This window comes from Falco cherrug, chromosome 20 (genome assembly GCF_023634085.1).
Source record: "Falco cherrug isolate bFalChe1 chromosome 20, bFalChe1.pri, whole genome shotgun sequence".
NCBI classification, from domain to species: domain Eukaryota; kingdom Metazoa; phylum Chordata; class Aves; order Falconiformes; family Falconidae; genus Falco; species Falco cherrug.
Genome location: NC_073716.1, coordinates 3,218,104 through 3,233,047, shown reverse-complemented (window position 1 = coordinate 3,233,047; position 14,944 = coordinate 3,218,104). Strand labels below are relative to the sequence as shown.

Below are 14,944 nucleotides of genomic sequence, written 5' to 3'. Positions count from 1 at the left end.
GGAGCAGGAAAAATGCGCTGCCGGCCACGTGCCAGCAGCCGGGGTACCTGGCACAGTGCAGCACAGCTGGTGCTGGGCCTGGCTGGTGCCAACCCCCGGGGCTGCAGCTCCCCTTGGCTCCGTGGGGTCTTTATCGCGGCAGCTGCGCGAGCATCAAGGCGCAGGGAGCCCCAAGCGTGGGCAGGGAGGCGGGTGGAGGGGCCTTGAGATAAGGCGGCAGACACAACACCCGTGGCGTGGGGCGGGGGGACCCTCCCTCCCAGCCCTCTTAAACGCGCGGCCCCTCCGGCCGGCACTGCCTGCCCATGGAGAAAACCACGGTGCTGATCACCGGCTGCTCCTCGGGCATCGGCCTGGGGCTGGCCGCGCGCCTGGCGGCCGACACCGCTCGCCGGTTCAAAGGTAACGGGGTGACGCTGCGCCGGGAGGGGCCGGCACCCCCGGGGGGTCTCCCAGGGCCAGGTAGCACCTCGCCATGGGCAGCTGGTGCCGGTACCGGCCAAGCAGCTGGGTGGCACCGGTGCCCTGCTTTCTCCCCCAGTGTATGCCACCATGCGCGACCTGGCCAAGGGCGAGCGGCTGCTGGAGCGCCTCGGGGGCCACTGCCCCGACACGCTGGAGGTCCTGCAGCTCGATGTCACCGACCCGCGCTCGCTGGCGGCTGCCGCGCAGCAGGTGCAGGGGCAGCGGCTGGATGTGCTGGGTACGGCTCTTGCCAGTGTCCCCACCGTGCCCAAGGTGGCTGGGGGGGGTCTCTCCAGGGGTTGCTGACCCTCCCCATCGTACCAGTAGCAGATGCTGGATGACGGGAGGTGCCGGCAGCCCTGGGGCTGGGACGGGGGATGTTCAGCAGGGCAGGGGTGCAGGAGCTGGGCTTGTGGGTGCTGAGGGTCGCTGGCCCGTCGGCAGGGAAGGGCCCCTGGTGCCAGGGGGGCCGGAGAGCGCGAGGGGGCTGCGGTGCCTGGCTCACCAGCGCTGTGCCTGGCAGTCTGCAACGCGGGGGTGGGACTGATGGGCCCCCTGGAGACCTGCTCTGACCAAGCCATGAAGACCATCTTCGAGGTGAACCTCTTTGGGGCCATCCGCACCATCCAGGCGTTCCTGCCCGCCATGAAACGCCGCAGGGCCGGCCGGATCATCGTCTCCAGCAGCATCGGGGGGCTGCAAGGTGGGACCTGACCCTGCTGTGGCAGGACCCCCCCGGCACCCTGTGGCACCAGGAGCTGCGGGGAAGGGACCCAGCACTCAGGGTGCGGCTCTGCCCCAGGGTTGCCCTTCAACTCGGTGTACTGCGCCAGCAAGTTTGCGGTGGAGGGGCTGTGCGAGAGCCTGGCCATCGTCCTGCGGCCCTTCAACATCCAGTGAGTGCCGGCAGCGCCGCGGGGGGCTGTGCCCCTGCCTGCCCAGCACCGGGACGGAGGGATGCTGGGGGGGGGGGGGTACCACAGCGGCTCAGAGCTGCCACCCCGCTCCCCCTCGCAGCCTGACGCTGGTGGAGTGTGGACCCGTCAACACCAGCTTCCTGGCCAACCTGCAGCGCCCAGAGCCCGAGGGCAGCGAGCTGCAGGGCCTGGATGCTGAGACCCGGGGTCTTTACCTGCGGTACCTGCAGCACTGCCGGAGTCTCTTCCAGGACAGGGCCCAGGAGGTGGAGGAGGTCCTGCAGGTCAGTCCCTGGGGGTGAGGGGCTCCGCGAGGGGTCCGTGCCGGGGGAGGGGGGCTGCAGGGCCGTGCTGGGCACGGGTCTGACCCCTCTGCCGTGCCAAGGTGTTCCTGGAGGCCATCGGCACCCCCTGCCCGCCGCTGCGCTGCGTCACCACCCAGCTCTTCGCCCCACTCCGGCGCCTGAGGGTGGCCAGCCCCGACGGCTCCGCGTACCTGCGGGCCATGCACGACCTCGTGTTCGGCCACGGCGGCGAGGCCGGCGGGGCCCGGCCCTGAGCCACCAGCATCAGGGGAGCCCCGGAGCCCCAGCCCCGTAACGGCTGTCCTGGGGGGTCCCCCGCCTCCACTCCAGGGTCGGGCCGTGCTCCTCGGCTGGGGGGGAGCAGCCCCCTGCCTGCCGCCAATAAAGCCCTTTGCAGCCACACGGCTCCCGGCCCGTCCCTCCCGTCGAGCAGCGCTGCCCGGGGGCTACCGGGGGTTCAGCCCGGTCCCGGGGGTCCCCCACTCCCGCTCAGGGGTCTGGCTGCTCTCCATGGGGCTGGCGGGTGCTGTGCCGGGGGGGGTCGGTCCCCAGCAAGCCCTTTGCAGCCGCACGGCTCCCGGCCCATCCCTCCGTCGAGCAGCGCTGCCTGGGGGTCTGCCACGGGTTCAGCCCGGTCCCGGCGGGGTCCCCTTGTCTCCGCTCCGGAGTCCGGCCGCGATGCTCGGGGCTGGCGGGGGCTGTGCCGGGGGGGGTCGGTCCCCAGCAAGCCCTTTGCAGCCGCACGGCTCCCGGGCCGTCTCTCCCGTCGAGCTGCGCCGCCCAGGGGGGGTCCCGGGGGTTCAGACCGGCCCCGGGGATCCCCTTGTCTCCGCCCCGGGGTCCGGCCGCGCTCCGCGGGGCTGCGGGTGCCGTGCCGGGGGGCGGGTACGGGGGGGGCCGGCTCTGTCCGCCCCTCCCCCGGCGGGCGGGGCCGGGTCCCGCCGCTCCCCCGCGGTGCCGGGCTTCCCCCGAGCGGCCGTTCCGGGGCGGCGGCGGCGGCGGCTTCCGGCGGGGCCATGGCGCCCTCGGGCGCGGGGCTGCTGGTGCTGACGGCCCCGCTGGCGGCGCTGCCCGGGCGGGCGGCGGCGGCGGTGGCGGCGGCGGCGGGGGTGGTGGCGGGGCCGCTGTACGTGCACCTGCAGCCGGGGCTGCGCCTGGCCGGGCCCGCCGCGCCCCCCGCCGCGCCCCCCGCCTGCCCCGCGCTGCTGCGGGCCCTGGCCGCGCTCTACGCGGCGGCGGCGGCGCAGCGGGGCCTGGACCTGCGCGTCCTGCTGAGCCCCGGCGGCCGCCTGGCCCGGCCGCCCCGCGTCCTGCTGGCCCCCGCCGCCGAGGCACCGGGCCCGCCCGAGCCGGTGCAGCGTGGCCTGCAGCGCCTGGCCGCCACCGCCTACGGCTGCCCGCCGCGCCTGCCCGCCCTGCTGTTGGCGGACCCCCCGGGGGACCCCCCGGAGCACCCCCAGGAGCACGACGCGGCGCTCCCCGACTTCTCCGACGTGGCGGTCGGCGGCACCTTCGACCGCCTTCATGGCGCCCACCGCCTCCTGCTCAGCGTGTGCTGCCTCCTGGCCCGGCAGCGGCTCCTGGCCGGGGTGGCTGACGGTGACCTGCTGCGCCGTGAGTCCCGGGGCAGCCGGCACCGTGCGGGGACGGGGGGAGCCGGTATGGGGACGAGGGGGGTGGCGTGGTGCTGACTGGGACAGGGCGGTGAGTGGGCCGGGGGTGTGGGGGTCCCGGTGGCCACGCACCCAGAGCAGCCAGGCGGTGCCGTCTGGGCAGGGTGACAGAGGGGACCTGGTGTCCCGTCTGCAGCAGCAGGCCAGGCGTGCGGCTGTGGCATTGAGGGGCAGCAGGGGCAAGGGGAGCCGGAGGGGGGAGCCTGCCAAAGTCACGGGTGGGTTTTGTCTCCATCTCCCACTCCTGTCTCTCACTCCTGCTTTTCTGTCGCTCTCTGCCGGTGCTCCGGGGGCCGCACGTCATTAAACGGACGCTCTTTTGCTTCTGCGCTCTCCTGGTGCCTGGCAGACAAGGTCCTGCCGGAGCTGATCGAGCCGTACGAGCTGCGAGCAGCGAAGCTGCGCGAGTTCCTGCAGGACGTGAAGCCCTCGCTGCGTTACGACATCGTGCCTCTAGCCGACCCCTACGGCCCCTCGGTCACGGACCCTGACCTGCAGTGCTTGGTGGTCAGCGAGGAGACCCGCAGGGGAGGGGAGGCCGTGAACAAGAAGAGACTTGAAAACGTAATGCCTGCGCAGGAGCCCGGTGGGCTGCCCCCTCCCGCCCCCTCGCCCCTGCCTGCCGCTGGCTCTGGGCAAACCGGGTCTCGGTGAGCAGCTGCGGCTGTCGGTGCCCCAGCGTGCCGTGGCCCGGGCGTGAGGGCAGGATGCCAGCACACGTGTCTGCCGGCACCCTGCGGATGGGTGCTTGTTGCCGAGCTGCCCCTGGATGGGTGCAGCAGCCTCTGTGCACGGCACGACCCCCGGCAGTGCTGACAGCCCCGCATGTGTGGGGGGAAACGGGCAGCTCCATGGGCTCCCTTTGCCTCTTGGCTGGGGGGAATATGTCCCTCGTGGGGATGGAGCTGCCCCGTGGGGACGCTGAGGGCGGCTGCAGCCTCATTTGTGCTGCTTCGTTCAGGCCTTGACCTCCCGCTGAGCCCCCTTCCCTCTGCTGCACCTCGCGGCTGCCAGGGCTGATGGCTCTCGGGGTGCCTTTCTCTCGGCAGGGGCTCCCCGAGCTGGCTCTCTACGAGATCGTGTTGATGAAGGACCCCGACCACAGTCAGAACGAGGAGGAGAAGATCAGCTCCTCCAGCCTCCGGCAGAGGCTGCTGGGGACGCTGCTGCGGCCCCCACGGGTGAGGGGGATGGGTGCAGAGCTGCGGTGGGAACGGTGTGCCGGGGTGTGCCGGGGAGGAGGGGTGGCAACCTCGGGAGCTGCGGAGCCCGCTTGTCCCACTGCTGCAAGAGGACAGGTTTGGGAGGACGGACTGTCTGCTGCCTGTACTGGCCCCTGGCAGGATCAGGCCCCGCTCTGCAGGGCTAGGACCCGTCATGCCTGTCTCCAGGCTGGTTGCTCGGGGTCCTTCTCCAGCAGAGCCTGCAACGGCTTTCTCTCTTCCCTTAGCAAGACCCTGCCTTGCCTTCACGCCCATACGTGATCGGCCTGACTGGAGGAACCGGGAGTGGGAAAACCTCTATTGCCAAGCTCCTGGGACAACTGGGAGCATTCCTCATCGACGCTGACAAGCTGGGTCACGCTGTCTATGTCCCTGGTGGCCCTGCCTACAAGCAGGTGGTGGCAACCTTCGGGGCAGGTAGAGCTACCAAAGGCTGTGGGGAAGACTGGGAGGAGAAAGAGGAGGGAGAGGTGTGCCGTTGTCCTGGCGTGCCAGAGAGCTGGCCTGGCCTGCGCTCCCCTCCCTCCCCATGGGTTTTGGGCTCCACACCACCCAGCGGGGCTCTGTAGCTGATTTATTGATGGTTGGGCCTGAGCCGGGCAAGGCACTGCTTTCCCCAAACCTTGCGCATCCCGTGTCCGAGCTACTGTCAATGGCTAGTGGGGAAGGCTAAACCGGGCTGCCGTTCGTCTAGGAAAAGCTTTTCCCTGTCCTTTTCTGGGGTAAGGTGAAGAGCTGCCTGGGCAGGTCCTACAACTCCTTTCTGGGGCCCTTTGAGAGCCCCGTGCTGAAATCCTTTCACTCTGCCCTTGGCTCGCCTCAGGGAAGTGAGTTGCGTTCATTCCTCCCAAGCCTGTTCTGCTTCTGTCTTTCAGAAATCTTGAATGAAGATGGGACGATAAACAGGAAAGTCCTTGGGGCCAAAGTGTTTGGAAACCATGTAAGAGCAGCACAGAGACTGTCAATATTGAATCTCATGAGCGGGGAGCTCTCCATCTGCGCTGAGGCTTTTCGTTTTTCAGCTCTTAGAGCTGATGACGCCTTCCTGACTGTACTTTCTTGCAGTGACGTACAGACAGGCCAGGACGCAGAGATCCCCTCTCTGTAGCTCAGTCAGTAGCTGTGCTGGACATGCTCCTCTCGCCTCGGCAGCTGCTGCTGCCTCCCCGTCCCCATCCCTGTCCCCTCTGTCCCACCCTTGTCCTTTACCCAGCACGGAACAACAGCCCTGACGTACGCGGAGCTGGTGTTCTCTGGCCCTTGCGTGATCTGGGCTTTACCCAGCGGGGCTCGGTGACGCGGCAACTGAACCTGACTCGCTGCGCCTTGCTTTGTTGGCCAGGCCAGCGCGTCCGTTCAGGTCCTGCGGGCTGCCCCGGCCCAAGCATGAAGGCAGCTCGAGGGGTTCCCCCGAGACGGATGGGTCTCGCATGGGCACTGCTGCATCGGGAGCTTGCTGTGCTGTGGGGTGGGCCTTTGCAAAGTGCCTCTCGCAGCAGAGACAGAGGTTCTGCTGTGCCTGCAGGGCAAGGAAAATAACGGGAAGAAGATCCTTGACCCCACCAGCAGGCATGAGAGCCTCTGGCCAGCATGGAAGCTTTCTGTCCTAGCACTTGCGGAGCAGGCAACGGGTCGGGGCTGTGCCCCGTGCTTTAGCTTTCTGGGTGTCCTCTGTGACTGCTGCTGCCACCAGCGATCCCCTTGTTGGCTGCCCAGGGGTTCTGAGGGCAAGTAACTGAATCCCATCATGGTCCTTTCTAGGAGCGGCTGAAGAGTCTCACGGACATTGTGTGGCCTGAGATGGCCCAGATGGTCAAGGAGCAGATTGGGGAAGCAGATGCTCGAGGTAACTGGGGCGGCTTCCATCGCAGCGCAAAGGTGGGGGTTGGGTGCATGGTCTTGTGCAGCACACCACGACCCAGAGCCCGCCAGAATCTGCTGCTTTTGGCAGCACCAGGAGTATCGTCCATGCTCAGGCTCCCCTCTCCTCTGCTGGGCAGCTTGCTGGGGATTTGCACTAGCAGGGCTCTGAGCAAACCCTTCCACCCGGCTGGGCTGGCAGCTGGGACAGGCTTCGCTCAAGCTTCCTGCTCTGAAGGAGGGTGGGGGTTGCTTTCTCTTTCCCACGTGGCTTCAAGTTTGGTTTTGGTGTAGTGCTCAAGCAGCAAGTGTGGTGTGTATTCCTTCTGGGAGCAGAATTTTTCCAGCTTTTTGGAGATACTGTTGGTAGCTCGCTAGGCATTTCGCTGAAGGCATCAGCTTGCCGTACCTGGGAGACCTGCCATCCCAGGTGTGCCCTTTAAGCAAACGCAGCCTCTGCTTGCTGCTGGCTTTTCCAACGTGAGGTTCTTTGGCTCAGCAGTAACTCGTCTGTGCTGCCAGTTTGCAGGAAGGCGTGACTCTACGAGCGTAAGTGGACTGCCTGGGTTGGACCCCAGGGAGCAGTCGCACTGCCTTGCACTCGCCAGGTAATGAGGAATAGCCTTGTTCCGTAGGAAAGGCTGTGTGCGTGCTGGACGCTGCCGTGCTGCTGGAGGCTGGCTGGCAAGACATGGTCCATGAGGTGTGGACAGCCATCATCCCAGAGGAGGAGGTGGGCGATCCCCCTTGGCCCATCGCTCGCCGCTGGGGCTGGTCCTTGGCTTCCCCGCCGAGCACCTGAGTGTCCCCTCCGGTCCTGCTAGGCTGTGAAGCGCATCATGGTCAGGGACGGGCTGAGCGAGGAGGCTGCTTACAGCCGGCTGCGGAGCCAGATGAGCAACAGCCAAAGAGTGGAGCAGTCGCAGGTGGTGCTGTGCACGCTCTGGGAGCCAGACGTCACCCGCAAGCAGGTGAGCCGCAGCCTGGCTGCAGCACTGGGGTCTCTCAGGTAGCGAAGGGGGAGGTGGGTGACCACAACAGCCAGAGGACTCTGTGCTGTGCCCGGGTCATGCATGGTGCCTGGGTGTGCTCCTCGCCATCGAGGCTGCTTCTGGGCATGGCCACGAGGGATGAATTTGGGGATGTAAACGCAGCAGGGAAGGGACAGGAAGCATGGGGTCCTCGTGTGACACTCCTGCCCATGCCATGGTGCTGCTCGCCTTGTCCCCAGCTTGGCCATGGGGTCTGAGGTGCCTCCCCACCTGTGTTCTCTGGCAGGTAGAGAAGGCCTGGGAGCTCCTGCAGCAGCGCCTGAACCAGTAGCAGTGCAGCCTCTGAGGGGGTTGTGCTCCTCTTGACCATCGAGCACCAACCCTCTGGATCCCACACCGGTGGGATGGGAGGCGAGGGTCCACGTGCTGGCGTTGCGTGCTGGCAGTGAGCTGGCCGTGCCGGGGAGGAATGAAACGTCGGGGCTAAACCCACCCACCATGACCAGCCCTGCAGAGGGGCTGGGGGCATCTCCCTGGTGACAGGGGACACACAGCAGAAGCTCCTGGGGCCAAAGGGCTGAACCTGCTGGTGCCTGGACCTGCCTGTGTGACAGTAAAGAGGCTTCTCTGTGTGTCCCTGTGCTGGGCCTGTCCCCTGTACTCCCCACGTGCCCTTGCAGGAGGCCGAAACCCACCTCCGGCAGCTGGCTCTGGTACCCCCAGCCCCTGCCGGGCTCCTGCTGTGGGGCATCTCCTCCGGCTCTGGGGGTTGTGGGGGTCTGGGGGGGTTCCATCCCCCTCTTGCCTCTCCTCCCTGATCAGCAGTTGGACGATAGCACTGTGTGTCTCGGGGGCTAACGGGGGTCCCCATGCCAGGGCCCTGCACAGTGTGGCCGGGTCCGTTCCATGGGCAGGGGGGGCAGTCCCACCCCCAGCACCCACCCATGATGTCACTGGGAGCACAAGGACCATCCCAGCCCGGTACCGGCTGGGCAGAGCCAAGCTATGGCTAGGCACAGGCAGATGCTGCTCGGGGTGCTGTGGGCAGCAAGGCTGCCTCCCAGTGAGACAGTGGTGGGGCTGGTGTGCCATGGGGTGATGGAGCTGGCTCCCTGACCCCCTCACTGCCCCAGGTGCCTTGGGCTCCCCGGTTCCCTGCTGGTGCAGCCAGCGTGGCTGTTCCTGATGCTGGCGAGCATTGGCCCCAGCGGGCACTAGGAGCAGTGGGTCCCTGGGTGAGTCTTCCTGCTGCCCCCAGTCCTCCTGCTGCCCCCAGTCCTGGCCCTTGTAGGGACACTGGCTGGGCCGTGTGGCCCCTGATCAGCACGCTGGGTCCAGGTACTCAGCGGAGCAGATGTACGAGCTGGTGGCCAGCATGGGGGAGTACCAGCTCTTTGTGTCACGGTGCAGCCAGCTGGCTGTGCTCTCCTGCCGCAGGCAGGTGCTGCAGGCAGGGCTCGAGGTCACCTTCCCGCCCCTCCTGGAGTGTTACATCTCCAAGGTCTTCCAGGGCTCCCAGCAGATCTGGGTAGACAGGGCAAGACTGAGGTGCTGTGTGTCCCGCTGGGGTGGGGGGTGTACAGCTATGCCTGACACCCCAACAGCTCCATGAGTGGGGACTGGTGGTGAGACGGGATGCTGGGACCATCCCAGCTTGCAGACACACAGGGCATGGCTGGGCCTCCTAAATGGTGTCGGGTTGTGTGGTGCCGTCTCCCTGCCGCAGGCTGTCAGCTGGAACTGCCACCTCTTCAGGCACCTGGAGACACTGGCAGGTCGGGCCAGGGCTGCCCAGACAGATGGCCACCTGCTCACAGGACTTCTCAGTGAGTGCCTCCCGCTGCGCGGGGCTTGCCGGGACAGGCAGGGCTGCAGGCAGCACCAGCTGCTGTCCCACTGCTGGGCCAGGGCTGCCTGCCTGTTGTCAGGGGCTTGGCGCCTCCCTGCTCCTGGCCAGGTTTGCTTCGAGTTCAGGTTGGGGCTGCGCTCCCAGCTGGCCAGCCTGTTCCTGGGCGAGCTGGCGGAGCGGCTGGTGGTGGCCGGCCTGTTCCTGGGCGAGCTGGCGGAGCGGCTGGTGGTGGCCGGCCTGTTCCTGGGCGAGCTGGCGGAGCGGCTGGTGGTGGCCGGCCTGTTCCTGGGCGAGCTGGCGGAGCAGATGACGGCAGCCCCCGAGGGCCATGTGCAGGTGCTGTCGGGCTGCAGGCAGCTGCCTGCCCCTGCCCGAGGGCCCTGCAACCATGGCTCTTGCGCTCAGGCTGGCTTTGGCTGGGCTTTGCCCTCAGCTCAGCCCTCCTCCTGCTATTGTCTATTTAACCCACTCGACTGAGAATTTATTTCTCTGACCCCATTTGTGTCCCGCACCGCCACGCAGGGCCAGCTGCTGCCCCGGATGGGGGCTGCAGGCCCCGATGTGGCTGCGGCCTGCAGCGGCCTGCTCCCCTGCACCGGCCCTGGCGTCACCGGCAGCAGCCCCGGCCCGGCGGCGGCGCCGAGGAGATGCCGGCCCCGGGACCGCCGCGGGCGGCAGGTTCCGACCGGACCCAGCGCCCTTACGTCACGCTGACGTCATGGCGGTGACGCCAGCGCCGGGGGGCTGGGCGCGCCCCCTGGCGGCCCGGCGGGGGGGGGGGGGGCGGACTGCGTTTCCCATCGGCCCCCGCGGCGATCACATGACCAGGGAGGGCGGAAGATGGCGGAGCCGCCCGGCGCCGCGGCCGAGGACTCGTGGGGGAAGGTGGGTCCCTGCGCCGGGAGCGGGGTGGCCGCTGCGAGGGGCGCGGGGCTGCGGGCGGGGGCGCCGGGGCCGGTGCTGAGGGCTGCGGGTCGGGGGTCAGGGGGAGGGGCAAAGGCCGCAAGTCACTGAGCGGGCGGGGGCGGGGCTGGAGGGCAGGGTGTGCTGCTGGGGGGGGGTGGGGGGCTCCGGGGGGCCGCAGGTTGGTGCCGCAGCCCCGCTGACATCTCCCCTCTCCCGCCGCCGGCCCCGCGCAAGGTGGACGCCGCCTACAGCGACAATGGCCTGGACTCGGGTAGGTGCCTGGCGGCCGCTGCAGCCACTTATCGGGAGCCTGATGGCGACAGCGGCTGCTCGGTGCCGCGGCCTGGTCTGTCACTTACTCCGTGAAACCTTCTTCTTCCAGCGCTCTTCATGGAAAACGCCAGGAAAGGCAGCATAGTGTCACGAGCCAACAGCATCGGCTCCACCAGCGCCTCGTCTGTCCCCAACACAGGTCGGTCTCCGGGCTTTGTCCCCCGTGACTGTGGGTCTTTCTGCTCACCGTGGTGCCCGGCATGTCGCTGGGCTCTCAGCCCTCACCCCGCTGCCGAGGGTGCGAGTGCAGCTGGGCAGGATTCCAGGAGTTCGAGGAATTCTGTGGTTTCCAGCAGTGTTTGGAGTCAGTTGGGTTTTGGTGCCTTCTCAGGGGAGCTGCAGGTGTCTCCCCCCTGCCCAGCTCCACAAGGCGAGGGGAAGGGCTGGTGGGGCCCCTTGGAGCGCTTGTCCTTGGCCTGACCTGCTGGCGCTGACCCCCACCTTGGGCGCTGTCTGGGGGCCGCAGCCATAAAGCTCACCTGGTACCTTGAGCTGTCAGCCCTGCCGTGTGCCTCTGTGCCCCGCGCTGCGGGAGCTCACCGGCCAGGCCTCTTCACACTCACACGAGTTCTCTCCGCGCAGACGATGAGGACAGCGATTATCACCAGGAGTCCTACAAGGAGTCCTACAAGGACCGGCGCAGGCGGGCGCACACCCAGGCGGAGCGGAAGAGGCGAGATGCCATCAAGGTAACCTGAGAGGCTGCCTGTGCTGGCAGAGCGCAGCGACTTGCTTGTTCCCGGGGCCCTGTGGCACTCAGCACCCTCCTGGTTTTGGCACCTTCCCCTTTGTTTTGCTGCTGGATCCACAGAAGGGTGCTGGGAGCCACCTTGGCTCTGACTGGCTGTGTGGAGGGAGCTGGGATTTGACACCTTTTGAATCAAGTGGTCTTACGCTGCTGAACTCCAAAGACATGCACTGTGGCTCTGCTTCCCCACAGAAAGGCTACGATGACTTGCAGGCCATCGTTCCTACCTGTGAGCAACAGGATTTCTCCGTAGGCTCCCAGAAGCCGAGCAGGGCCATCGTCCTCCAGAAAAGTGAGTCTTGAGGGTGGGGAGAGGGAGGGGGGTGCTACCAACCCTCAAACCACCTCGCTAGAGCCATGCGGTGTGGAGGTTCAGCACTTGGGGACCTTCTGGTGTGATGATGCTCTGGGGGAGCCTAGGTGCTGGCCACCCCCACTCAGTCACCTCCCCAAGGAGAATCAGGGCAGCCGGGAGCTGATGCTGCCCAGGCTCAGGCACCTTCTGTGGGGTCTTAGGGCTTCACGTGTGTTCTCAAATCCTCACTCTGTGTTTTCATGCTTAGCCATTGACTACATCCAGTTCCTGCACAAGGAAAAGAAGAAGCAAGAGGAGGAAGTTTCTACCCTCAGGAAAGACGTGATGGCCTTGAAGATCATGAAAGTGTAAGGGAGGAGCTGCTGGGGCACTGCCATCTTCCTGCTGTTTTCCCCCCTGTCCTTGCAAGGCTCTGTGGGTACACAGTGCTTCGCAGGCAGCCTGGCACCTGGAGTCTCAAACCTGTCCCTGCCCACTGTCATCATTTCTCCTCCAGGGGCTCGTTGATGTGGGTCTGACTTGGGTCAGCTGGTGGAGTTTAGTGTGAATGTAGATCTGAGTCAGAAAATGAATCTGCTCCCAGTGTCAGGAGCAGCTGCAGCTTCTCAGTGTTTATTTGCGGGATTTTCCGTAAACTCTTGGTCCTCCCCATCCCTGCAGCAGTTTCTCAATGGCCAGTGAGAGGCAGCGAGCTCTGTCCCCGCAGCCGAGCAGAAGCCGGGTGTGGGAGGCCTCGCTCCGCTGCTGAACACGGGGCGCTTGGTTTGTTTCAGGAACTATGAGCAGATTGTGAAAGCTTATCAGGACAACCCGAACGAGGGGAAGGAGCAGGTCTCTGATGAAATGAAGTTCAATGTTTTCCAAGGCATTATGGATTCCCTGTTCCAGTCCTTTAACGCCTCCATCTCAGTAACGAGTTTTCAGGAGCTCTCGGCACGCGCCTTCAGCTGGATTGAGGAGCACTGCAAACCCCAGGTGAGCTCTGGAGCCGCGGGTGGGCTGTTGCGACAGCAGAGGGGAACGCGGCAGAGACCGCTGCGCCCATCTGCACCCAGCATGGGACCGGGCGCGGGTGTCCCCTCTCCTGAGGCTTCCAAAAGGGCAACATGTAACCAGGGCTGGGCTGGGGCAGGGTGGGGGTGTGGGGAGGATGGGTGCCCAAGCTCCAGCCTCTCCCGCTCCAGCTGCTGGACTGGTTTGGTGCTGAAAGCTGGCCAGGGTGAAAGCGTTTGGAAGGAGGGTCCTGCTTGTTCCTCATCAGACTCTCCAGACACCTAAAGCTCTTCTGGGGTGTAAGAAACCTCTGAGGGGGGCAGGCACTGAGGCAGGGCCGGGTCCCTGTGCTGCTGCGGCTGCCTGAGGCTCTGCGGCTCCGGAACAGAAGCGGGAGCATTTCCCGTATACCGGTGCTGTGGTGTTGGGCACTGCGCGTGCCAGCCCTGGGGCTGTGACCAGGGGTTGCCCACAGGGAGTGGGAGTCTGGGCTCACTGGGAACGTTCCTCCACTGGAAAAACTGATGGTGTCTCCTCTCTGCCCCAGACACTGCGGGACATTGCGATTGGGGTCCTGCACCAACTGAAGAGTCAGCTCTACTGAGCCTCCCCCTGCAGCACCAACGGCTCCGGGACTGGACACCTCCTGCCCGGGGGCCTGGGGGATGGGCACCAAGAAAGGCTGGGCCGTCTCCCTCGTGGCTGTTTTTAAAGCTTCTCCGAATTATTTATTGTATTAAGTACAAAACCAAACCAAGGCTGTGCAGGCACCTCTGCTCCACAGTCGATGTTACCAAATATTTGTAGGGATTCTGCAAAGGGGGGAAAAAAGCGTGTGTTGAGTGGAGGATTTTTAAGGTGCCAGAGGCTTTAGCTCAGGCTGGCGCAGGGGGGTGTGCCTGTGCCACCGATTTTTGGCTACAGAGCAGATCTGGTCTGTAACCTCAGGCCTCCAGCACCACTCCTTCCGATCCTGGGGGAGGGGGGAGTGAAACAAGAACGCATGCTAAAAGCCGTTGGTTTCTGTTAAAACAGGTGACGAAGAGGCTTCTCCTCTTAACTTTGGGTTTTCTCATACCTCCCTCTGATGCAGCTGTTGTGGGGCAGGTTTTTTAGTTGCGTAGGTGCTTTGGGGAAGCCTGGCAGAGCTGAAGGACGAGCCCATCGCTGCCAGGGAGCCGCTTGCTTGGCGCAGCTGGGACCTCCCTGGTGCAGAGCTGGCGGCACGTGCCGGCGACATGCTAAAACCTGCCCTCTTCTGCTGTAGCTGCAGTTCCCCTGAAAGGGAGACGGGAGCGAGTTTTCTGTGCAGCCTTTTCCTGCTCGTGCTGAAACACGCCTGGCTTCTGCCCTTGGCCCTTGATGTGGCCATACTGCGGGAAAGTAATTCAGTGGGTGTAGCACAGCGCTGCCACAAGCTCTTGTTGCTCCTTAGAACTTCTATATACACACACACACACATATATATATAACCAGCCTTGAGCCTTGATTTGATTTTTGTTTTTATCAATGACTGAAATCATCCTGAAGCACGATCAGCTTCAGCTTTGCAGAGAGGTGCTCGCTGGGACACAACCTGTCACACGCTGGGTCATGGCTCTGGCGCTTTGTGGGGCGGTGCAGCTGCTGCCCAAGCGATGGCTGCGCACCACACAGAGCGAGCGTGCAGGGGATCCTCCAGCACGGTGGTGCTGGCAGCAAGATTTGTTCCCTGGAATTGTGTTGATGCTCCCACTCCAGGGGTAGCAGATATTTATTTTACACTGGTTTTCCACTGTTGATGAAGTAGCACTCAGCTGTAGGTTATGTGGTTTGAACGCTGCGGCCTGAGAATGTTTAAGCTACTGCTTCTACCCCTGTTTAATACCAGAGAACCCACTGTAGGGCGTGTGTGAGATTTTTATACAAAATTCTTCTTCAAACCCTGCCTTTGGGTGCCTTTTTCAATCCGATGGAAGCCCCAGAGTCAAACCCTGCAGTGGTGCACATCACTGACATAGCACACACAGGGTCAGCTCTGTCTTGCCTGGAAGATGTTGCTTTGTGATGAAGAAAATGCTCTCGGAGGTGAGCGGGTGGGGATCGGGCTCCGCAGCTGAACAGGGGGCACAGCCTGAACCCCTGGACAAGCTCTGCCAGAAGCTGCCTCCTGCCTTGGGGGGAGGACGTGGAGTTTTACAGACCTCACATGTGAAAGCGACATATTTTTCTATTGTGAAAAGTAATTAAATAAATTTTGCTGAATGTTTTAATGATTTTTCTGCTTCTGTTGCTAAGTTCCTGGAGCCTTCCCCTGGCGCTGCTCAGAGACTGAGGGGTAGTTTCTGGAAGCCCAGCCCAGTGTCGTGGCTCTAGTTACCCTCT

General features: G+C 64.8%; 3 protein-coding genes across 3 annotated transcripts; all 3 read left to right on the top strand.

Annotated features, from left to right (window-relative positions):
* The first annotated feature begins 84 nt into the window (after nt 1-84).
* On the top strand, nt 85-2,093 carry HSD17B1 (hydroxysteroid 17-beta dehydrogenase 1). Its single transcript, XM_055697360.1, is given in 7 exon segments — nt 85-402; nt 405-427; nt 430-703; nt 989-1,168; nt 1,268-1,361; nt 1,483-1,666; nt 1,768-2,093. Coding segments are annotated over 7 exon segments (1,026 nt in total). The 5' UTR covers nt 85-305; the 3' UTR covers nt 1,942-2,093.
* Nucleotides 2,094-2,631: 538 nt separating this feature from the next.
* On the top strand, nt 2,632-8,067 carry COASY (Coenzyme A synthase). Its single transcript, XM_055697337.1, has 9 exons — nt 2,632-3,301; nt 3,710-3,924; nt 4,410-4,541; nt 4,811-5,000; nt 5,459-5,523; nt 6,345-6,429; nt 7,079-7,176; nt 7,268-7,414; nt 7,722-8,067. The coding sequence occupies exons 1-9, from the start codon at nt 2,704-2,706 to the stop codon at nt 7,764-7,766; spliced, it is 1,575 nt and encodes a 524-aa protein (XP_055553312.1). The 5' UTR covers nt 2,632-2,703; the 3' UTR covers nt 7,767-8,067.
* Nucleotides 8,068-10,039: 1,972 nt separating this feature from the next.
* Nucleotides 10,040-14,832, top strand: MLX (MAX dimerization protein MLX). Its single transcript, XM_055697367.1, has 8 exons — nt 10,040-10,169; nt 10,425-10,461; nt 10,573-10,662; nt 11,106-11,212; nt 11,464-11,563; nt 11,835-11,934; nt 12,361-12,562; nt 13,128-14,832. The coding sequence occupies exons 1-8, from the start codon at nt 10,125-10,127 to the stop codon at nt 13,182-13,184; spliced, it is 738 nt and encodes a 245-aa protein (XP_055553342.1). The 5' UTR covers nt 10,040-10,124; the 3' UTR covers nt 13,185-14,832.
* Nucleotides 14,833-14,944: the final 112 nt, after the last annotated feature.

What these genes read in the sequence shown, in the direction of transcription:
- MLX (XM_055697367.1), top strand. Translation starts at nt 10,125, where the DNA reads ATGGCGGAGCCGCCCGGCGCCGCGGCCGAGGACTCGTGGGGGAAG. An exon ending in CGACAATGGCCTGGACTCGG is followed by an intron (nt 10,462 to 10,572) that starts GTAGGTGCCTGG and finishes TTCTTCTTCCAG; the next exon opens with CGCTCTTCATGGAAAACGCC. An exon ending in GGCCATCGTCCTCCAGAAAA is followed by an intron (nt 11,564 to 11,834) that starts GTGAGTCTTGAG and finishes TTTCATGCTTAG; the next exon opens with CCATTGACTACATCCAGTTC.
- COASY (XM_055697337.1), top strand. Translation starts at nt 2,704, where the DNA reads ATGGCGCCCTCGGGCGCGGGGCTGCTGGTGCTGACGGCCCCGCTGGCG. An exon ending in ACAAGAAGAGACTTGAAAAC is followed by an intron (nt 3,925 to 4,409) that starts GTAATGCCTGCG and finishes TTCTCTCGGCAG; the next exon opens with GGGCTCCCCGAGCTGGCTCT. An exon ending in GGTGGCAACCTTCGGGGCAG is followed by an intron (nt 5,001 to 5,458) that starts GTAGAGCTACCA and finishes TCTGTCTTTCAG; the next exon opens with AAATCTTGAATGAAGATGGG.